Genomic DNA, 23,220 nt, shown 5'->3' on the forward strand with positions numbered 1-23,220 from the left:
TAGTTGCAAACCGATAAACACTATGCGTGTTAAATTATCTTTAAATGGGTTCAAAAGTGCGAAATGTCATAACTTTCATCTACAAAAACGACTTTTGTAACGGCATCCCACGCTTACCTGTACAGTTACTCATCTCATGTTGAGTAAATATAATCATTCATACTTTGATATCAAGAGTCATTTTGAAGTAATTACAAACATAATTGCTATGGAAAGGATGCACCTTGAGCTGAAGGATTGTGATAATTTATTAACAAGAAGAGTGTTTGCAAATTGTGTTGCTAGACAACGGCTTATGAAGCCTGGAAACAGTATCTCGTTGTCCAGTTCCAGCATAAATATTGTCTTTTCGGTTGAAAGCACACATCATGCTTGATATCCTTGGAAAGTGTTCGGAACTACTTAATGAAAAGGTCATTTTTGTAGACTACACTGACATATTGTACCAAATAAGACATATATGTGATGAGTAATATTATATTATTTGTATAACATCTTACGGTGGATATAAGCCATAAGACCAAGGCCACTGAGCACCTGCCAAATATGCTCGTGACGAATTGGCCAAATAAGGTCGCCACCCCCCTGTGACGGGGGTGGTTCTGAAAGAACAGCTCCATATGAAGAGCATATGCGGTCTCCCTAAAGGTGCTCGAGCTTGTTTTCCATTGCTAAGGATAGTCAGTTTAGACATGGGACATTTCAGTTCCCTTCTCTAGCTGCGATCAAACTTTTGTCTTTTGAGTGTCTTTATAATGAAAAAACAGAACGCGCGGACCCTGGCGCTCATCATCAGCATTCTAACCTACCTGCTGGTTGGAGCCGCCGTGTTTGATACCCTGGAATCTAAACAGGAAAAAACACAGAAAAAGAAGATAGATGACAGGAAATACGAACTTATGCGCAAATATAATTTGACCAAAGAGAAATATGACGAGATTGAAGTGGTGGTTTTACAGTTAAAGCCACACAAGGCTGGGGTCCAGTGGAAGTTTGCCGGGTCTTTTTACTTCGCCATCACTGTGATAACAACTATAGGTAAGACAAGTTGTGTTTCCTGTTTCTGATCAGTAGTTTACACTGAGTAAAATAAGTCTCATCAGTAGCAATATGTATATTTTATCGGAATCACATAGACTAAACCTAAAATGTAAAGTTATTGAATGGCTCTTTACAGCACCTGAGGTTATACAAGTTAAATGTTTTATATAAATAGCCTCAACAGCATATTAATTTACGATCTATAAGTTATTTGGGGAATAAAAAAGGTTAATATTTTTTAAAGATTGTTTTTATATGTATTTTGTACATGTTGGTATATGTCAAGGCCGTAGTCATGGAGTCAACATTGGGGTGACTAATTACATTTTTTATGATAATTTCGGACAGCGTGCGTGGTTGCCTGTCGTAGCGTAGCACATTTATATTTTTATATCAATATATTGGGGGGGACATTTTGACCAGATATATATTATGATTACGGCCTTGGTATATGTAAAAAACTAAACCTGGTTATATCAGTCAAGACCTCTGAACTCTGCTAATATGTGACCTTTACCCCCAGGGTATGGACACGCTGCCCCCAGTACGGACTCAGGGAAGCTGTTCTGCATGTTCTACGCTCTCCTGGGAATCCCTCTCACGCTGGTCATGTTCCAGAGCCTGGGGGAGCGGATCAATACCTTCGTCAGGTATCTGCTGCACAGCGTCAAGAAGTGCCTGGGACTGCGTCACACCCAGGTGTCCATGGCCAACATGGTGACCATCGGGTTCTTCTCCTGCGTCAGCACCCTGTGCGTCGGGGCTCTCGCCTTCTCCCAGTACGAAGGCTGGAGCTTCTTCCACGCGTTCTACTACTGCTTCATCACACTGACCACCATCGGCTTCGGGGACTACGTGGCGCTGCAGAAGGACCACGCCCTGCAGAACAACCCCAGGTACGTGGCCTTCTGCTTCGTCTACATCCTCACGGGCCTCACGGTGATTGGGGCCTTCCTGAACCTGGTGGTGCTGCGCTTCCTGACCATGAACGCAGAGGACGAGCGGCGGGACGCCAAGCAGAGGGCCCTCCTCTCCGACGGGAGGCCGAGACGGGACGAGCGGCTCCTGCCCGCCTCCTCCGCGCCCCCGGACGGCCGCGGCGCCAAGCGGGGGATAAAGGACGCCTACACGGAGGTGATGCATTTCCAGACTGTGTGCTCCTGCCTGTGGTACACGGGCCGCGAGGACGACCTGTCCCTCTCGGAGGCGTGCATGGAGCAGGCCGGCCTGTCCCCGCACCGCCTGGACCCAGGCACTGTGGGCTGCGTGTGCAGCAGGCACCACTGCAGTGTCAGCTCCATCTCCTCAGGCCTGCGCTTCCTGTCCCCGCTCACAGCCTTCAAGAGACGCAGCTCCGTCTGACCTGGGGACGTGGCCCCGTACTGATGTCCAGTCTGGGACGTCACATAGACCGAAACAGACATCCGATGTCCTGGCAGAAAGAGTTAGCACTCAGAATGACCTACCTAGTATAAGAGGTGTGCTTGTCCATTAGGGACCAGGGACCAGCTGAACACCTGTGTGAGTGTAGCCAATGTGGATTAGCTCAACTCACTCCTCTAGTATGTACACAAACCTCTCATGCCAGTCAATCGTTCTGTTGGTGTAGCTTGTAGTGGTCGCGCTTGTAGAGTTGGAAGTGCTGAGTTTGAGCCCAGGTGCGGGCAAGATCGACCGTGTGTGATTGCCGATGACTACGACCACGTCTGTTGCATGGACACTATGTTAAACTGATGCAGACACAAAGTGCCTCTTTTGATTATTTGTGTTTCTTGATACAATGTATTACTTAACAAAATGATCACTCGTGTACTATACTCAAGAACCAAACACACTTAGTAAAAGCAGGGAGATTTTTGCGTAGGCTACTTTGTAATTCTCCATGTGTGCCTGGGGTAAGTGTTGACTGCTATAGGCTACAGCTAATCAAAGCATGGCGTTTCTACTCACAATATTAAAGATTATGAGTGAATTGAGTTGTTCAGTGTTGATGTCTCTCCATCTGTCTCATGGAATCTACTATATTCTGAATATGTCCTGTGTATGATAAATGTAGCAAGGATCTAAGAATAATAACAACAACAACCTATATTTAAATAAATCAATACCAAATATATTTCAGTGCCTCATGGGTGTGTCATTTCTGTCTCATAATCAAATGTCATTGAGTTTGCGTGTCATTGCAATGTCCAGCCAAGCCGCTCTCGAGGACTCGGTTCCCATGTGTTTTGCCTGCATCTATTAGGCGTGCGCAGGAAAACGACATAAGGAAAGTCCGTTTGACAAGTCCCTGTATTGTTGACTCCCCGTGGAGTTAGCATCTGCTGTTTTTACTCTGCCCATAGACCTCCGTATTTGTCAATGACAAAAATAGTTTCACATGGAAGGTCAGCTCTGCCATTACGTCACTTGAAATCCTGCCACTGACGTAGCCTACGTGCTAGGGGTAATTCCTTTTGTTGAAACACACTGACCGATACATTATTTGTTAGAAATCTAGAGCGAAATGTAGACAAGTGACACATTTTTTATTATATTTCTTTTTTCAGTACACTGTTGGTTTGGTTCGGAAGTCTTTGGATCTGTGGGATACTTGAGATTTAGCCTACAGAATGAGAATATGGCATTACAGGAAAAATATTTAGCATTAGGCGCATTCGACATGGACTGCGGCTGCATGAAACGACCAGCGAGAGTAGCCGCTTGCAGTCGGGGAGGAGTTGAAAAGGGCTCTATGAAGTCGGACATTCCAGCTTCTCGTGGTTTGCTGCGTTGACGTCAGTCATGGCCGATCAAGCGCTGTTTGCTTACTTTACTTTATTTATAATTAAACTTAGTCTTTCCGTTAGTGAAGAGGCGGACTAAAACCCTTTCTTCAACACATTTTTATTCAATTAAACTGTTTGGTCCGGATTTGAGCGTTGGCGAAACTGAAGGTGTCAGAATAATTAGGTGTGTTCGACTTCATGCAGCACCGGCTGCCATTGGCTGCTTCAAGTCAGCCGGGCAGTAGGCGGCTGAAGTCGAACGCACCTATTACCAAACACGCGTCAAAATTGTCGTGTGTGAGTCTGGCCAATCATGAAATAGCTGTGTCGTCATTAGAACCCGTGCAGTTGCTCTTGAGAAAATGCGCTCGGCTACACAGCCGGCAGTTCTCGAATCGATCTCACGGTACTTTGATGGCTACGTCACAGTGACCTAGCCTCGGCGCAGTCTAACCAGAATTCACTGTTTCAAGTCAGCCGCCTGCAGCCGGCTGCAGCGCTGCATGAATTCAGTCCATGTCGAACGCACCTATTGACATGAAATCGCACATCTTCGGAATAGCATGGCATGGCTCGAAAAAGCCCTAAAAAAAGCAAGCTTGCATACTGAAAAATACAATGGGATGCAGAAGGACAGCCTGGTATTTTTTTGGCATATGCCTACTGCATTTGACACACTATGAGACATACTCAATATTTTTCTTCCATACTAATATGGATATTTAGAAGCACCAGCCACTTGTCACCAATAATCTATTAACTCTCCACTCCAATTACTAACTCGCTGGAACAAGCCCCTTCTTAAGCCCAACCCCTTCAGAGTTGTTATTTTTTTGGTTCAAAGTTCACACGCATTTACAGCTTGCAAATTAACAATCTGGTCGAAAGAAAACGAATAAAATGGACTTCAGGGAACTTAAGAATCTCCTTACAGATAGAAAAATACTTATGCTGGCTGGAGCAGCAAGTTTAACTGCAGTTGGTTTGGGACTTGGGTATAAATACTTACTAAAGCCAGAGAAAGTTACCCGTGTCGGAATTGTGTCACAGCTTCTCATTCACCCACTTAAATCGGGAAAAGCTGTATCCGTGGCCTTAGCAGAATGTCAAGAGATAGGCCTGAAGTATGGAGCTCTTAAAGATCGGTAAATACCACTTAGTGTATTGCAAGTAATTTTTTCCTAAATGACTTTTCTCAAAACAGACGGGCAAAAAATTGAGTGAAGCTAGAAGTTTTAAACCATACTCGTGTAAACTGGTTCGTAAAGTGTATTCGTACTTGGCTTGCACTTTAACAACTGACTGATATGCAGGCACTGGCTGGTGGTGACGGAGGATGGTCAGATGGTGACGGGCAGACAGCAGCCGCGCTTGGTCCTGGTGGCTTTGACTGTGGAAGGAGAACATGTGTGTCTGAACGCCCCGGACATGGAGCCGCTGACGTTCCCTGTCACACAGCCAGACAACGCCATCAAGGACTGCAGGTCCAACAACAAAAAACATTCATACTCTTGTCCAGACATTCAGAACAATATTTGAAACATTATTTCTCTCACGTTTCCAAGTTGTTGAACATAAACTTGAGGTCTGTGTGCGTGTGTGTGTCCCAGAGTGTTCAGTGTGGACATTCAAGGCAGAGACTGTGGTGAGGAGGTCTCCAGCTGGCTCACTCGGTACCTGGCTGCAGAGAAGGCTGTTCGAATGGTGCACTTTGAACCCCAAATGAAGCCCAGGAAACCAGGAGAGAAAGAGCCTCTCTTCCCTCAACAAACAAAGGTACAACCAGGAACCTTCTCACAGCTTCAACACACACCCAACATTCACAAATTAGTCATTACATTTGAGATTTTTCGATGTTGCTGCCCGTTTATTGTTGCTGTTCAACAATCAACCGCTAGGTTGCGTACCCCGACCTGGGGCCGATCATGCTGTTGTCTGAGTCGTCAGTGAACGACCTCAGCAGCAGACTGGACAGCAAAGTAACGGTGGGCAGGTTCCGACCCAGTGTAGTCATCAGCGGATGTGAAGCATTCGATGAGGTAGGATCTCCTTTACAGATTCTTCCACACAAACACGATGTATGCGAATAATCGCACTTTTTGAAATATGTATTTGATTGACAAATCTTGAATTTTGTTTTTTTGAAATGACCTCCAGACCTGAAAGTTGTGTTTTGTTCGGCTTTGAGATGTGGAATCTAACTTTTCGAGTCAGGTGGCAGAGTCAGGTGGCTGAGCGGTTAGGGAATCGGTCTAGTAATCAGAAGGTTGCCGATAATGTTGTGTCCTTGGGCAAGGCACTTCACCCTACTTGCCTCGGGGGAATGTCCCTGTACTTACTGTAAGTCGCTCTGGATAAGAGCGTCTGCTAAATGACTAAATGTAAATGTAATACATCTACCACTTTTTTTCTTGGCAAGGATTCCTGGGATGACATCCAGATTGGCAAAGTCCGACTGCATCGTGTAATGGCCTGTGGAAGGTACTGTAGTATTTGTTACCCAGAATGCTCTTTGACCATGTGTCCTGGTTATCTTGACCTCTCAAACTCCTTGCAGGATTTGGCCAGGGCCAAGATCAAGTGCTTCTAGCCAATAGCGTGTCTTGTTTCTATCAGGTGCATTTTCACTACTGTGGACCCAGAGACCGGAGTGATAAGCAGGAAGGAACCACTGGACACTCTTAAAAGGTAACAGTGCTGCTGGGAAGCGCTGGTTTAGAGAGGCTTGTTAACCCTCGTGCTGCCTTCGGGTCACATGACCCAAAGGTTCATAACGAACCATAGTTGTGTTTACCCAATTTTACCCAATACAAAAACAAATTTAAATAATTTTCTTTTAACCTTTGCAATGTGGGGGGTCTGAGACAGCCTAGCTGTTAAAAGAAAATGCTTCACTTTGTCTTTGTATGCGGTAAATCTGTCGCAATACGACGGTGGGTCACAATGACTGATGGGTCAGAATGACCCGAAGATAACACAAGGGTTAAGGGATCGATCTTCTGGGACTGAAAAAATGTAATGTATTCATTTGGCAGACACTTTTTTCCAAAGATTTAAACCTGCCACCTCATGATCCGCAGTCAGATGCTTTTTCACGTATCTATTTACAAAGAAGAATATTTTGTTGGTGTCATTTTGAAGATTAATAATGTTGTAGTGGTTTGGGGACTAACTCGTCCATGAAACTTGGTTTGCAGCTACCGCCAGTGCAAGCCGGATGAGAGAAGCATTTACAAAACGTCTCCCCTCTTTGGACAGATGTACACGGTCAGGAAGACTGGCATCATGCAAGTGGGAGATGCTGTGTATAAGATCAGTCGCTGAGATGGTCACCTCACTTTGGAGGTTTGATGAATGAGAACAAGGATTTGTCAGTTAACGCAAGCAGTCATTTAATCACTTTAATTGAGGAGTAACGGAAAGGATCAACTAACATTGGAGCTTTTGGGAATGTTTTAGGGAAACATTAGGATGAGCTAAGATTAGGAAAATGTATAAATAATAATGAAATTGTGAAGAAATGGTGTTGTACTCATGTGTTTGGAGGTGTATTGTGTTGTTTTCACCCAGCTAAAAGGAGAAGGGATGTTGGTCATGGTAAAGTCAACAGGTAACAGGTTGTCAACAGGTAACTGTTGACACTCAACAGGTAAAGAGAAGATATCTATTTTAATTCAGTGCAAGTAACCCAAACAAAAAACTTTCAGTTCACTTTTCCCGGGGGGTTCAGTTTTGGAGTCTTGTCTCATTCTCATGATATTATATGTTGTCTTCAGGGCGTCAGACTCATTGACTCGTCTGTCTGACTAGAGGAGTCTGTCACAATGCAGCTGCAGTTCTATTTTCTGTCCACCAGGGGAAGTATAGCATTGCTGGAGATTTCTCCTAACCAATGGTTTGTCAGGCCATTTGAAAATGGAAAAATGTCAGCCCCTCTCTCAATAAATGTGATCTGATCTTCTTTCTATAACATACAATTGGCAGTTTTGTTCAGCTTTCATCTCCCACCCACTCAATACCCCAGTTTTGAGAATGTCTGATAAATATCACCACACCTGCTCAACACACACTGGTTTCATCACAGCATCATGTTTGGAAAGTTCTTAAGGGGGAGATCACCAAGAAAACAACTTCTAGTGTATAATTCAAACATGAAGGAAAGTGAAAATAATAGCATATGCTTTGTGCAAGTAAACTGTTGTATAATGTCTAAGATTGTATCAATCAGATCAGCAAAGATTCTACTGGTTACAAGTTCACTTTAGTTTTTTCTAGAAGTGCTTCTGTTGTGGCAATAAAGCGTATAAAAGTGTTTTCAAAATAGCATAGGATCCTGCCTGGTTTTACTGTAGTGTAACTGTTAATCATTTTTAGACCCAGTGTAGGTGGCGGAATGGTGTTAAATTTCTCACAAAGTTGTGATAGGTCTTCGTGGTCGTCATGGGTGTCAAGCCCATGGCAACAGAACTATGTCTCTGTGTTTCATCTCCATCTGTAGCCCTGGATGCTACTGCAGGCCTGGAGCTCTGAGGGGGGTTATGCTCACATGACCACAAGCTACAGGTGGGACGACAATTACTAAATACTTCCTGTTCAATTAACTCTTCTGACTACAGAACTCCTGCAGAGTGATAAAAACATGACTGATCTGGATATACATTATAGGAGGTGCTGAAATCATATTTGAATCTTGTTTATTTGACCATATCCAGAAATTTGTAGACTTCAACATGCGCACAAAATGTGTAGGGAACGTTTTGTTTAACATTTTGGGGGAAACTACAAATCTTACTTCAAAAGGTGTGCAAGCCTGTCACAAAACAGACGTGTCACAGCACGAGCCTCAGATGTCAACAGAGCACTTAGGGTCCTGACTGCCCCACCACTGAGACTCTCCAAACGTCTCCGAGCACAGACAGGAGTAATGACTAACAGCGGGGACGCCTGATGAGTGCTTGCAGCGGAGCAGACAGGAAGATTTCCCTACAAAGCGGGAGGATGAGTTTCAACATTCAGGGGTGGCACATCTACAGTGAACAGGGGTTTTTGAACCTGACTTGAACCTGGTTTTGATGTATATTTTGTGTACGTTCGTGTATTAACCTGTTTTCCAACGAGGGATCCAAAAAAACACAACACTGTTGGAATGCATTTTTGAAGGTCCACGTGATGCAGAGATATGCACAGGTGTGAGGGTATGTGTTTCTGGTGACTCTGGAGGTTGCTCTTAGACAGTAGATTCGATGCACAACATATTAAAGTCCCTACCTGAAGCTACCAAGTCCACTGATCCTTTTCTACAGGTTGGCACGATGTAAAAGCTCAGATTATTCAACAAGTTGACCCATTGGTGTCCGAAGGCTCTGGGATTAACTGAAAAACACTTTTCTGAAAGCAAACAATTGACAAAAAAGCAGTTTGTTGTGTCTACTGAACCATCACTATTTAAGTCATGTCTCTGTGGTTTCAATCATGATCAGCGAAGTGGAATTACAAAAGGCTTCACAGAAACACACTGCTCGTTTACAATCCACAGATTTTTATTTTTAATGCATGCATGTGCTGTAAAAGTAGTGCAATTTTACAACACCATGATGTTGGTTTTGACTGTTTTCTTTTTTCAGGGTTTGCCGACTTTGTCCAGATCTATCTTTGATTTAACTCTTAAGACATTTAACAGAAATGATTAGCTTGAAATATTGACTTCACTGCAGTTCAAAGTGACAGGACTACACAAAACAAATTCACCATACCAGTTTATTCTATTTCTTAGAAACATGATACTGAATTAATTATCAACAGCCACACAATGAACAATATCGTCTCAATGGACTTGTTTGCTTTTGACAGTTTTTTGATTTTGCGCCGTTTTCCTTGCGTCCAACACTGGTTTGCTTCCCTTAGCCTTGGCTCCTTTGGAAGGTATTTTGTTCTTCTGGCTGTTCCTGACTAGTTCATGTTTAAGTGGCTTCAGCAGCACTGCCTTCTTAAGAGATCCTGTCTTCTTTGTCTGTGCTTTGTCAGTCTGCTTGTTTCGATTTTTCAGAGGGGTCTTAGTCTTTGGTTGCGTTTTGACTGTCTGCTTGAGATATTTCAGTGGGTTCTTCCTCTTTGATTTAGTTTTGACAGCCTGTTGGTCCGTTTTCAGACGGGTCTCACTCTTTGCCTGTGCTATGGCTTCCTGCTTGTTCAGGGTTTTTAATGGAGCCTTTTTCCTCAACTGTAGTTGGGCTGTTTGCTTGTTGAGGACAGTGTAAGGCACCTTCTTTTTGGTTTGTACTTCTGCTGTCTGATTTTTGAGAGATTTATTCTCCATCTGTTGTTTGGGTTTGAATTTCTTACCTTCGGTGTTTGTCGTGGTCAAATTCTTATTGTTTGCTCTCCATTCAGGTGCCGGTGTGGGGGTGGGGACCCTGGGGCTAAGACTGGCAGAGAGAGGGCTGGTCTTGGGGGTGGCAGGAGGCTTGCTAGTAAATCTGAATTTCCGAAGTGGCGGTCTGGTGGGTTTTTCATGTATGTCCAGCACTGTTACTGAAATCACACAAGCCTATGTGTCAGTAAACATTTTCAACATTTAGCCTGCCTTCCTTTAGATTAACCCTAAAAATCTAAAATAAGTTTATACGTTGTGATCAAAATATTTGGCCTTGAATGAAGGACATGCATGTTTGGAATTCTCTTTCTTTTGACACTATGTATAGGGTTGTTGCCTTGGATAGTTTTATAAATTGAGTCCCTTTATAAAGTTTGGCAGCATGTCATTGCCAAATGAAATGAGTATAAATATAAAACAGTAAACCATGAATCAGCTGGCTTCCCTCATTGCTCCTAACATGCAGTCAATTAGGATGAATCCTGAGCAGCACCCTGGGAGCTGGAGTTCTAGGGGGTCCTCAAAGTGAAGGAAGAGGAGGAGTGTGCCATCAATACAAACACCGCCCCTAATAGACTGGTTACACCATGAGCTACAGGCATTGCTTAATCACTTGATGCATTTAAACACAACACATAATAACACAACCCATTGTGAAGTTGTGACTTACATTCTCTTGGTGTGAAAGGCAGCTTGTTGCTCCTGACCTTCACAGGAGCTTGTTTGATTCTGCACTTCCCTGGAGGGGCTCTCCTGTGGGGGCAGCAGGGTGGGGAATCAGCAGACAACCAGGTCACATTCAGTAATGATAGACTGCGGCTAAGTGAAAATAAAATAACACAATGAATCCCAACAATGTGTTTATAACAGTAAGTATCCATCAGTAAGTTCATGTTTAGTCAGTTGCAATTTCTGCCAGATGAGTGGTAATGGTAAAACGTTTGACAGATCAAGACGTTAGCATCTGCTTATTAAATAAATTAAATGATATCATGCAATTAGGTGCGTGCAGATAAAGGATATGCATTTGTAGCTAGTGCTTTATTCACACCTAAAGCCATGTGCAGTAGAATACAGTATATTCAGAGTGTCTATTCATAGTTTTATATATTCAGAATATCTATTTGGAATATACATTCAGAGTATATATTCAGAGTATTATATATTCAGAGTATCTATTCAGAGTATTATATGTTCAGAGTATCTATTCAGAATATTATAGCAGAGGAGTAGAGAGTAGTACTTATTTTCTATTATCTATTCACAGTGTTATATGTGCTAGATAGAATAGAATAAACTGGTTATATATTCAGCGTAGTATACTCAGAGTGTACATTCATGTGTGCAGCTGTGGCCAGTACGCCACTCCAGATGGTCTTTATAAGGTCTCTACTCCTCTAGAGTTTCCACTACTGAGGACCGTGCTCCTCTCAGTTGCTCAGCTCTGAGTTCTGGGACGACCAGGTGAGCCCGGTCTGTCAATATTTCAGGGTAAGAGGACGACAACAGCAAGGTGAAACTAAGAGTTCATTTGCAAAAGGGGAAACAAAAACACCTTGCACGGGTCTTTCTAAGATCTGAAGTCAAATTCATATGGGTGTTTTCTACTAATACCTTTAGTTTATACCTACTAATACCTAATGGTTTACGCTGAGAACTCCCGTCATTGTGTGAAAAATGACAACAACAAACTAAATAACAACTTTCTTATTTTCAATATGCTCCATTTGAACTAAATGGTCAATCCTAATCCTGGGGCTATCTACCCTGCATCCCTTCAAAGTACAGTAGTTAAAATCCCACGTCTTGGAATTGGCAAAGATTCCAAAAGGGACGGAAAGAATGTCGAACATCTGATAGCTTCTAATGATTCCATCAGTCCAGGAGTATATGAACCCTCCGTGTCAACTGGCGTGAAGTCATTTCTGACACGTGTGCAGATATTGAGTTACACAAGAGGCATCTTTTCTTTCTATCATCCATAAAGACACACTCCAACAGCAGATATGAACAGAGATCACTACGCAGGTGTGATCGGCTGAAGGAAAAAAAGGGGTTTCAGAGCATCTTTGAATCACATCACAACAATCCATCCCACATCCACATAATCCACATAACTACTGTTACCTAATAACTAGTCATCATCGTGAGGATTCGGTTCTACCCATGTGATCTTAAAAGATTGAGAAAATATCCAAAGATCTGAAGAACGTTAATCTGATCGTCATCCACAACCTCAACCGGCATCGACAACCAGCATTCCTTTCCAGCAGCGGGTCGCCTATATCCTGCCTATGTACGGGTAGAAAGTATACTGTACCTTGAAGGATCCATGAACTTGTAAACCGTTCCATATGGAGACATGGCGCTGGGGTATGGGGTAGCTAGGAAGTACAGTTCGCCTGAAGATGCAGGAACAAAGAGCAGAGCAGCATAATGAGGTGATCAGCAGGAGACAGCAGAGAGAGCAGAGCAATACAGCAGGCATTTCACAACACACACCCCCCCCCCCCGGGCAGAAAGACAGACAGACAGGCAAAAAGACAGACAGACAGACAGACAAGCAGAAAGAAAGACAGGTAGGCAGGCAGACAAGCAGGAAGACAGGCAGACAGACAGACAGAGACAAGCAGACAGGCAGACAACAGCTAACCTGCTTCATCTTCAGCGAAGGAGATGATGAACTTGTGATGGTGATTTATGAGTCCTGGAAAAGAGCATGTCTTTGTGTCTCCCATGCACACACTCCTCTCCTTCCAGTCCCCAGTTGTCTTGTCTTCTTCCAGGGCCATGATCCTTCTAAATTGTCAAAGAAGAATCAGTTTAGTTTAGTCTACTGTTCACCTGTAAGTGAAGAATCCCCCTGAAAGTACTAGATAGTGCCTACAGAAACCAGATCAGATAAAGAGCGCCAACACTAAGGCCCAGTTTCCCAGACATGGATTCAGACTAATTTTTTGTTGTTGTCTTGGACTAGGCTTAATCCATGTCTGGGAAACTGAGCCTAAATGATGAACTGGAGGGTGCTGGGTGAGGTTACATGTGGGCATCTCTGAAGCTTTCTGTGATATTGCTAGAAAAGAACACTAAAGCATGAGGAGGAGCTTACCCACTCATGAAGTCTCCAAACACGTAGAGGCCGTTGAGGTTTGGTGATTCGCATCCTCTGTAGATGTACCCTCCTGTCACGGACTTTCCAACATGGTGCCCGTACGCAAATATCGGCAGAACGTCATCTACCAAGGGGAAGAAGCAAATCCTAGTTTACCTGATAAAATCACTGCGATTTGGATCTTTTGATGCGTAAAATTCATCACTATGTATACAATTACTAAATATGTTAAAACCGTTCTTGATTGTTTGGTTCAACAGTAACAAGATACATGTCCTTAAAGTTGTGTTCATTACAAGACTACATTTGATCAAATAAAATATTCAAATAAAACACTCAAAGCACTCAATTTAAATCGAATCAAATCAACACTTCATTAGCCATTTTTACAATAATTGTCACTAAGGGTTTAACAGAACCCTAACATAACATGCTGAGCATGGCTCAACAATTCATAAACAACATATACAGTGTACATATTTCAGTCGTCAACGCAAGACCCAGCTCACCCAGCGAGGAGTTCTGGCACAGTTTCAGATCGTAACACTGGAATCCTTCCTTGGCCCTCCAGCCATAGTTGCCGCCGCGCACGATGATGTCGATCTCCTCGTAGCGGTTCTGCCCCACGTCGCCGCAGACGATGCGCCCACGTCCGTAGCGGGTGACAGGATCGCCGCGGTCCACGCTGCAACGCCACATGTTCCTCACCCCGTAGGCGTACACCTCCGGACGCGCGTCCGCATGCCCTACAAAGGGGTTGTCTGGGGGAATCTTGTATGGACCGCCATTGGGGCTTCCTCCGTCCACATCTATACGCAGGACTTTACCCAACAGGGCACTCCTACAACACAGCAGATAATGTACAATAGACATAATAGGTATTTTGCAGTTGATATTACACAGTATTCAGTAGATATTGCATACTGAAAAGGAGATATTGCACATTAGCTACAGTAAATATTGTACACATGTAGGAGATCTGGTACAGTATTAGAAATAGTATGAAATCCATTACACAGTAGATATTGTAAACATTGTATGAATAAAAGTGCATTATTTTAATAATTTAGCATAGTTAGACTGCTGATTAACTTAATTGATTTACTGAACAGTGAGTCAGTCAGCCTTACTTGTTTTGGGCGTTTCCATACTTCCCAAAGGGGTCACCAGCCTTGCCTCCGTCACCAGTGAAGATATACAGGTATCCATCCAGCCCAAACAGGATCTGCCCTCCGTTGTGGTTGGCTGCCGGTTCATCTATCTCTATAATGACCCTGAGGGAGAAGTAGAGTTCACCCCTTGGCCTTGACCAGCAGACAACACTGCAGGTCTCATTCAGACTACCAGTGTGTGTGTTCATTGTTAGGCATACATCACATTTTCATCCTACATCACATAAGTTGATTACATAGGGAGCATGCGCATGCATGTGCCTGGTGGTGTAACAGCCTGAGGTGTGGAAGAGGAGCGTCTGTGTTTTCACCCATCAACACCTCAAACACATGAAAGCAGAAAGGAGTTCAATCTGTCAGTAAAAAAACAAAATCCCCTCTTACCTTACAGGATCAGCCGGGTTCATACCTCAAAGAACGCCACCCCCCACCACCACCTGCCAGCACCCCCAACCTCAGTCAGCCCCCCACCTCCCAGAGCCAGCCCCCCACCTTTCAAAGTCTGACTCCTCAGCAACCCTAGCACCCCCACCTCTCAGAATCAGCACCCCCCTCTCAGCCCCGCAGCGCCCCAACCCCCACACACACACCTCTCAGAGTGAGGGTCAGCCAGGTTCATGTCGTAGACCGAGGTCCTCATCTCGCTGATGCGCACCCTCTCCAGCGTGCTGCCCACCAGGACAGAGTAGTAGAGGAAGAAGCGGCGGTTGTGGCGGTAGCGCGGGTGGAAGGCCAGCCCCAGGAAGCCCCTCTCATCACCCAGCCAGGGCGTGGTGAACACGGCCCTGCTCAGGTCCAGGAAGGGCTGCTCCAGCCGGCTGCCGTCCCGCAAGTACACCCACACGAAGCCCACCTGCTCGGCCACGAACATCCGGTGGGTGTCGTCATTGCTGTGGAGCATGAGCACAGGGTTGCGGAGGCCGTTGGCCACCTCGCTCAGGCAGAGCTGCAGGCAGCCCTGGGGGTCCTGGGACACCTGGCCCAGGTTGTTGTTCAGGCTGGTGGTCCTCAGCACGCTGGGGTAGCAGTAGTCCTGGTCCGCCAGCCCCACCAAGCTGCAGAACTGGGACGTGTCCTTTTCGCTGGCCTCCTGAAGGGGCTGGCTGTCCGTCAGGTACTTGACCACCTGGTGGCATTTGCGATGGAACTCAGTACAGTAGCTGAAGCACAGTCCAGGCAGCTGTCTGACTGGAGTGTAGGGGTCTTCGGCATCATAGAGATGTGCGGCGTAGGGAGAGCACTCCTGGAGGAATAACAGACATAAAGCACTGCAGTCTGACTTCAAATAGTTCCTGTTATGGCATTTCACATGCAGGAGATGATCATATATCTTGGTTATTTCAAACGTCATTGGAAGCATGTGTCCTGTGTAGTCTCAGAGAGTCTGAAACGTGTAGGCTATAAATCAGATATCTGGCAAATCTGAAGAATCTATCAGTCTATCAACGAGGCACGCATTCGTAAGAGGTTTTCAACAATACAAACTTATAATGAAAGAGACAATCGTTCTCGAACCAGTTTATAGCCTACCACATCGTCAGTTTAATTAACTTTGGCCAATACACAGATAGACTGTGAGCAAATTATGTTATTAGATCTATGAAAACATTTCGAAATGTCTTAATAAAACACTTACCTGACACATAATTTCTTTAAGAGAGTCGCCGCACTTCTCGTATCCTTGGACATCCAGCAAGTCAATGATGTCCCAGTATCGCTCTGCAATCGTGTTATCAGTCTCCTGATCACAACAACCAAATAACTCATACTCCTTGCAGAACTCGAGGTGGTGCGGAGGTTTAAACGGGGGTGCGAAGTCTAGACACTGCGGATGAGACGATATTTGTTGAGGTAGGACGAGTAGAAATAATGTCAGTATCGTGAGCAGTGAAGGGCACAGAAAGCGCGTTCTTCGTAGTCCCGGTTCTACATCCCCCCCACAGCGGATCCGTGCGCCTCCGGCTTCGCTTGAATGTGGAGCATCCCGGTTCCTTGTCATTTTTGCCGTCTGCTTCAGAAGGAGCTCAACTGTTTGCTCTTACTCTCATTGAACAGTGTGCATGAGTGTGTGAATGTGTGTGTGTGTGCGTGAGAGAGACAAAGTGTGTGTGTGTGTGTGCCTGTGTGTGTGTGTGTGTGTGTGTGTGTGTGTGTGTGTGCGTGCGTGCGTGTGTGCGTGCACGTCGTTTCTTGCTTGCAAACGCATGTTATTACTGTCCTATTCAACCTACGAGCTCACAATTTGAAGTACACTCCTCGGGCCCCTTACACACACACACACACACACACACACACACACACACACACACACACACACACACACACACACACACACACACATACACTCACACGCTCGTACACAAACACACAGACACTTGTGTAAAGTGCAGATCATTTAAACCCCCCGGACGACACCTGTAATTATGGCTCCTGCCTCGGGCCGCATCCTCTCCTTGAAACGTTTGTGTCAACTTACACCATCAGCATGTCTCTGAATAAGGATTTGCATATTAAATGTGACGCTCATTTTGTTTCAACATGTTCCTACTAATCCTGTAAAAAAAACGATGCGTCTGTTTAAATATTCCACAAGTAAACTATATTGCAATGTGGGTAAACATTTTGTCCACGCACAAGACACATCTGCCCTCTGCTGGTTTGACACATCTGCCCTCTGCTGGTTTGACGGTGAGCGAATTACAGTACATGTTTAGGCTACCGGTTGGTTCTGGCATTGGATGAAGTCACCTATGGACCATGCCGCCCATGTCCAATAGAGGGCGCTGTTCACTTTATGACGACCTCTCAGAAGTGCACTAGGAAACGGAAATACATCATGTAATTTACATTACAGTATGTGTTTTGGAAGAGCGTTGGTCAACTAATAAATATTGAATGCGAGCGTTGTTGTAAACCATACAGTTAGCTGCGACATTTGGCTCTCAGGGGCAGAGAGCAATTATATACCTGTATGCACGTTCGCTTGCTAGTTAGACGCTGGATAATTCACTGTTGAACGGAGACACTGCAAGTAACTACCGGGGCGCTTTATCCGTACAATGAGCTCGGACCACCAAAGTGATGGCGACGACGCTGACGATTCTCAAGACAGGCCAGGAAGGGCAGTGTCTGACAAGGAAGACCCCGACATTGAAGACTCGGATGATGAAGAGAAATCCCCGACCACCTGTCCTCGTCCACCGAGGGAAAGGAACGCCAGACCGGTGACGACGGATACCAATCCCCAGTGTCAGGCACCATCTCAGCCGGGGAAGGGTGGCAATACTAGCACTGCCACGGATGTCAGTTACTCCAGCTTATTTTCATGGATACAAAGCAGGACTATTAGAAGAGGTCTTTTCGTTGATCCGTCAAGGGATAACTTTAGGACAATGACAAACTTGTATCGCTCAATGAATCCTGCCACAGACTCCGTCAACTTGAGCACTCAAACGCACGGAGCCGTGTTCAATTTGGAATACTCGCCGGACGGGTAATTTGCCATGATAGCTAGCTAGATTAGCGGCATTAGCTAGTGATTGTGAATTTACAATGCAGGATACGCGAGATGGTGTTACAGTACAGGGTGACTGACTTCATGCAGATAGCATCACGTAACCTTTCCTTTTGTGTTTGAGCATTAGTGGTCAGCAGAAGAAGTGATTCCTGAACGTGTGTGTGTGTCCCGTCCCAGGTCCGTTCTGACGGTTGCCTGTGAGCAGACGGAGGTCCTGCTGTTTGATCCCATCTCCTCCAAGCACATCAAGACTCTGGTGGAGGCACATGAAGACTGCGTCAACAACATCAGGTCAGCCGGCCGTCCCTCCTACACCCACACTCAGTCTTGATGCCTTCATAGACGAGTGTTTTGACTCCACAGTTTTGATGCTTTCATAGACAAGTGTTTTGACTCCACAGGTTTCTAGACAACCGTCTGTTCGCCACCTGCTCAGACGACACCACTATTGCTTTGTGGGACCTGCGTAAGCTGAGCTCCAAGGTGTGCACGCTGCACGGCCACGCCAGCTGGGTGAAGAACATCGAGTACGACACCAACACCCGCCTCCTCGTCACCTCCGGGTTTGATGGCAATGTCATTACCTGGGACACCAACAGGTCTGTCTGTATGTCTGTGACTGCATGTCTGTCTTGCATGTCTGTCTGCCTGCCTGTCTGTTTTTCTGTCTGTCTCTCTGTGAGGGTTTATGAGGGTGTCTGAGTCTGTACATGTGTATGAGTGTTTAGGTGTGTGTGAGTGGTCTTATTTAACTACCCTTGTGGGGACCACATATCCTCACATAGTGAAACATGGAAACACTTGACCCTGTGGGGCCCTTTTGCTGGGCTCTATAACTTCAAATGCTTTTTTCGGGATTTTTTTAAAGAGTTAGGTTGCAATTAGTGTTAGGGTTAGAATACACTAAGGGTTAAGGTTAGGGTTAGGGACCGAGCCCCACTAGGATAGAAAAACAAACTTGTGAGTGTGTACGTGTGTGTACACTGTCAGTTTAATATCCTTCAGGTTGACCTGCTCTCATCCCAGCTCCTGGATCTGTGTTCCCTGCAGGTTCACGGAAGACGGCTGCCCCCACAAGAAGTTCTTCCACACGCGCTACCTAATGCGGATGCGTCTGACGCCCGACTGCTCCAAGATGCTGATCTCCACGTCCTCCGGCTACCTGCTGATCCTCCACGACCTGGACCTCACCCAGTCCCTGGAGGTGGGCAGCTACCGCATGCTGCGCGCCCGCCGCACGCCCCTCAGCTCAGGTGAGTCTCCACCTCCTCCACCTGCCTCTACTTCCTCACCCTTCTCTTCCTACTCAACACTCAAAGTGACAGTGAATCTGTATGGCCTGTGACTGATTGAGTGTGACTCTGCCCTGACTTGGACTCGGTGCTGTCTGTGACTCAGTGTTGACTGTGTCTCTGCTGACTGTGTGTTTCTGGGTTTCAAGACGGTGCTACTTCAGCCTCCAGGTTGGCACCAGGCGCTCCTCGCCACGGCAACGACTCAAGCAAGATCCACCCTCACAGAGAAGGTGAGACTCTCCTGGATTCCTGCAGCTACACCATATGTATCATACACTTACATTTTATTTATTTGATTTCATTCAATTTATCTAATATAATCGGTTGATATCAACTGATGAAAGACCATTAAAGTGTTGTTTAGTTGTTTAAAGTCAGGCTCCTGGTCATATGCATGACTTTAGCAACAAATTTGTAAATTGCCCCTGGGGACAATGGGTTGATTTTTGGTGTCACTGTGTTCCTGTGCCAGGCCTGTCCCCCAGGAACAGCCTGGAGGTGCTGACCCCTGAGGTTCCTGGAGAGAGAGACCGCGGGAACTGCATCACCTCCCTGCAGCTGCACCCTAAAGGCTGGGCCACGCTCATCCGCTGCTCCAGCAACATGGACGACCAGGAGGTACGCCACCTCCGACCCCTACAGTCCCAAACACCTGTAGAACATGCCTGTAGAACACGCCTGTAGAACACACCTGTAGAACATGCCTGTAGAACACGCCTGTAGAACACACCTGTAGAACATGCCTGTAGAACACGCCTGTAGAACACACCTGTAGAACACGCCTGTAGAACACGCCTATAGAACACGCCTGTAGAACACGCCTGTAGAACACACCTGTAGAACACGCCTATAGAACACACCTGTAGAACATGCCTGTTGAACACGTCTGAGAACATACTTGTAGAACACGCCTATAGAACACGCCTGTAGAACATGCCTGTTGAACACGTCTGAGAACATACCTGTAGAACACGCCTATAGAACACGCCTGTAGAAGATGCCTGTAGAACTAACCTGACAGACACATCCTCTGACAATCAAGTGCTGAAACCTCTCTCTCTCTCTCTCCTCTCTCTCTGTCCCCTGTAGTGGACGTGTGTGTACGAGTTCCAGGAGGGGGCCCCCGCGCGCCCCCCCGCCTCCCCCCGCTGCTCTCTCCGGCTCACCCACTACATCGAGGAGGCCAACGTGGGCCGGGGCTACATCAAGGAGCTGTGCTTCAGCCCCGACGGCCGGCTCATCTGCTCGCCGTACGGCTACGGCGTCCGCCTCCTGGCCTTCGACCAGCACTGCGGCGAGCTGACGGACTGCATCCCCGTCCAGACCAGCTGCCTGCGGGAGGTGCGCTCCATCTACTCCCACAGCGACGTGGTGCTCACCACCAAGTTCTCCCCGACACACTGCCAGCTGGCCTCGGGCTGTCTCAGCGGGCGCGTGGCCCTCTATCAGCCCAAGTTCTAGAACCCCCGCCCCCCCCAGTCCCCCCGATGAACTGCATCCGGAACAGACGTCGTTCTAGAACTTTCTGATAAGCCGGAGCCGGAGCCAATATTGTTCTAGAACCATCTCTGAACCATCCCTTGGGAACAGCCAGGACCAGGAGGTCCTTGGAAGGAGAGGATGTTGTCACACACACACACCCCTCTCAGCCTGAGAAGACTGGGACTTCCTCCCCAGGGGGGTATGGTGTACCCCCGGCCCCCACTCCCTCCCCTGTGTTCTTCCATACCTCTTATGGAGGCTCCATCCGCTCTGCTCACGCCTGCTCCAAGGGCTGCTCCTCTGCTCCTACATCTGACTTTCAACCTCTGGATCTCTGTCAGCCTGTCTCCACTCTCCAGGACCAGCGACCCCCCCCAGCCCCAACTCTGTTCTCCTCTTCCTGGGATCTGTCGCTCCTCCCGCTCTGCTATGGGTGGTTAGGGTTACAGCCTGGTGTTGAGGTGTTAGGGTTACAGCCTGGTGTTGAGGTGTTAGGGTAACAGCCTGATGTTGAGATGTTCAGGTTACAACCTGGTGTTGAGGTGTTAGGGTTACAGCCTGATGTTGAGGTGTTAGGGTTACAGCCTGATGTTGAGATGTTCAGGTTACAACCTGGTGTTGAGGTGTTAGGGTTACAGCCTGATGTTGAGGTGTTAGGGTTACAGCCTGGTGTTGAAATGTTAGGGTTACAACCTGCTGTTGAGGTGTTAGGGTTACAACCTGCTGTTGAGGTGTTAGGGTTACAACCTGGTGTTGAGGTGTTAGGGTTACAACCTGGTGCTGAGATGAGATGACAGAGTTAGGGCATTTTGTTCTGTGTGTGTGTGTGTGTGTGTGTGTGAGTGAGTGAGTTACATACTAGACCCCTCCAAGCCATCACCGCTTATGTACTACCTTGAGAACATCACCATGACAATAAACTAAGCTTCAGCACCATTCTGATCCAGAGAGCCAGTGATGACTAGGAACAGCTAATACACACACCACTGCTGAGGAGGAACAGCCAACACACACATCACTGCTGAGGAGGAACAGCTAAAGAGGAACAGCCAAGACACACATCACTGCTGAGGCGGAACAGCTAACACACACACAGCACTGCTGAGGAGGAACAGCTAACACACACACATCACTGCTGAGGAGGAACAGCCAACACACACACACACACATCACTGCTTAGGCCAGCCTAGTGTATTTCTGCTCCGAGGGATAACCAGTGTGTGGATCTGAGCCCGGCCTAACAGCTCGTTACAACGCCCAGTCCTAGATCCAGAGTACATGTAACGAGATAGTGAGTTATAGCCTTCCTATGTAGACCTGGTTATAGACATGAACCAAATGCTTCTATGCATACCAGCCTTTATGAATATGCTATCTACTGGATGCTCTTGAGTAGTCCAGATGTCTTAAGATTGTAGGACTCAGGTGGTCCTGTGTGGGGTGGGGGTGGGGGTCACCTGTGTCCGCTGCGTACTGCAGAGCTCCTGGTAGAGGAAGCAGTGCCTCAGCTCGCTGGTCTAATGCAGTCCTCACAAGGAGCTGCTCCCGTAGGGCAATCTTCGCTGCTGCTTTTTATCTACCTTCATTCCAAAAGAAAGGACGACCAATCGGACGTTTTCTATGTCGACGTCTCTCGTGGGTCGCGGCCCATTCTCAGTGGGGGTCCTGTTAGGACTTGTGAGCGAGATGCGTTGTGTGTCACCTAGTTGTTGTTTTCCCCCTCTCCCTGCTCACCTTTTTAACCTTCATGTTCGTTGAAGCTAACGTTTGTGATTTTTTGGGGGGGGTGATCGCAGGATTGTTCCCTAGTTTGTTCACCATTGCTTTGTTCATGTAGGATGAGTTTGAAGCCCATATTTGTTGTTTATAATGACGTGTCTCTAAATAATCCCGACAACGATGCTGATATGGTACGTCTCACTGAAATAAAAGGTGGCATTTTGCACTGTTGACGGCCTGCCTTCTGTTTGTGGTGAGGGTGCAGTGCTGCAAGTGTGCCACTTGGGGGCAGGGGACGTGAACCTCTGCTCCTGCTTGCCTGTTCCCCAGGGTCACTACAGGGTCACTACAGCCTCTCCTGTTCCCCAGGGTCACTACAGGGTCAGTACAGCCTCTCCTGTTCCCCAGGGTAACTACAGCCTGGGTCACTAGCCTGTTCCCCAGTGTCACTACAGGGTCACAACAGCCTCTCCGATTCCCCAGGGTCACCACAACCATGCAGCGATGCAGTAATAGATTCCCCAGTGACGGTAAAAATGGGATATGTGTATCTCAGCATTTGAGAGCTCACAAAGTCGAGAATTAAAATCCCCACGTGTACGTCACAGTGGATCGGAGTGCTTCATGAAATGAATGCATCATGTACACAGTAGGTGGATTGTATGCTTCATAACAATCCTAACAGGTGACAGTATTAGACACTTAATAGTAACAGTAGTTATGATTCTTCTCAGGGTCATG

General features: G+C 46.4%; 4 protein-coding genes across 4 annotated transcripts; 3 read left to right on the top strand and 1 right to left on the bottom strand.

The window, feature by feature from the left end:
- The first annotated feature begins 39 nt into the window (after positions 1-39).
- On the top strand, positions 40-3,112 carry kcnk3b (potassium channel, subfamily K, member 3b). The gene is made up of 2 exons (XM_062468845.1): positions 40-1,038; positions 1,565-3,112. The coding sequence occupies exons 1-2, from the start codon at positions 756-758 to the stop codon at positions 2,401-2,403; spliced, it is 1,122 nt and encodes a 373-aa protein (XP_062324829.1). The 5' UTR covers positions 40-755; the 3' UTR covers positions 2,404-3,112.
- Positions 3,113-4,638: 1,526 nt separating this feature from the next.
- On the top strand, positions 4,639-7,778 carry marc1 (mitochondrial amidoxime reducing component 1). Its single transcript, XM_062470145.1, has 7 exons — positions 4,639-4,954; positions 5,123-5,293; positions 5,420-5,585; positions 5,708-5,848; positions 6,229-6,290; positions 6,426-6,497; positions 7,007-7,778. Exons 1-7 carry the CDS (start codon positions 4,710-4,712, stop codon positions 7,131-7,133), a joined length of 984 nt encoding a protein of 327 aa, XP_062326129.1. The 5' UTR covers positions 4,639-4,709; the 3' UTR covers positions 7,134-7,778.
- A 1,572-nt stretch (positions 7,779-9,350) lies between these two features.
- Positions 9,351-16,465, bottom strand: hhipl2 (HHIP-like 2). The gene is made up of 9 exons (XM_062469520.1): positions 16,103-16,465; positions 15,057-15,709; positions 14,425-14,568; positions 13,804-14,135; positions 13,292-13,418; positions 12,836-12,981; positions 12,503-12,584; positions 10,853-10,935; positions 9,351-10,340 (listed from the first exon to the last, which is right to left on the bottom strand). The coding sequence occupies exons 1-9, from the start codon at positions 16,463-16,465 to the stop codon at positions 9,634-9,636; spliced, it is 2,637 nt and encodes an 878-aa protein (XP_062325504.1). The 3' UTR covers positions 9,351-9,633.
- Positions 16,466-17,283: 818 nt separating this feature from the next.
- On the top strand, positions 17,284-22,710 carry wdr32 (WD repeat domain 32). Its single transcript, XM_062469572.1, has 7 exons — positions 17,284-17,959; positions 18,161-18,274; positions 18,385-18,582; positions 19,034-19,236; positions 19,425-19,508; positions 19,751-19,896; positions 20,368-22,710. Exons 1-7 carry the CDS (start codon positions 17,526-17,528, stop codon positions 20,737-20,739), a joined length of 1,551 nt encoding a protein of 516 aa, XP_062325556.1. The 5' UTR covers positions 17,284-17,525; the 3' UTR covers positions 20,740-22,710.
- The last annotated feature ends 510 nt before the right edge of the window (positions 22,711-23,220 follow it).

Source organism: Osmerus eperlanus, chromosome 9 (assembly GCF_963692335.1).
Source record: "Osmerus eperlanus chromosome 9, fOsmEpe2.1, whole genome shotgun sequence".
Classification (NCBI taxonomy): Eukaryota; Metazoa; Chordata; class Actinopteri; order Osmeriformes; family Osmeridae; genus Osmerus; species Osmerus eperlanus.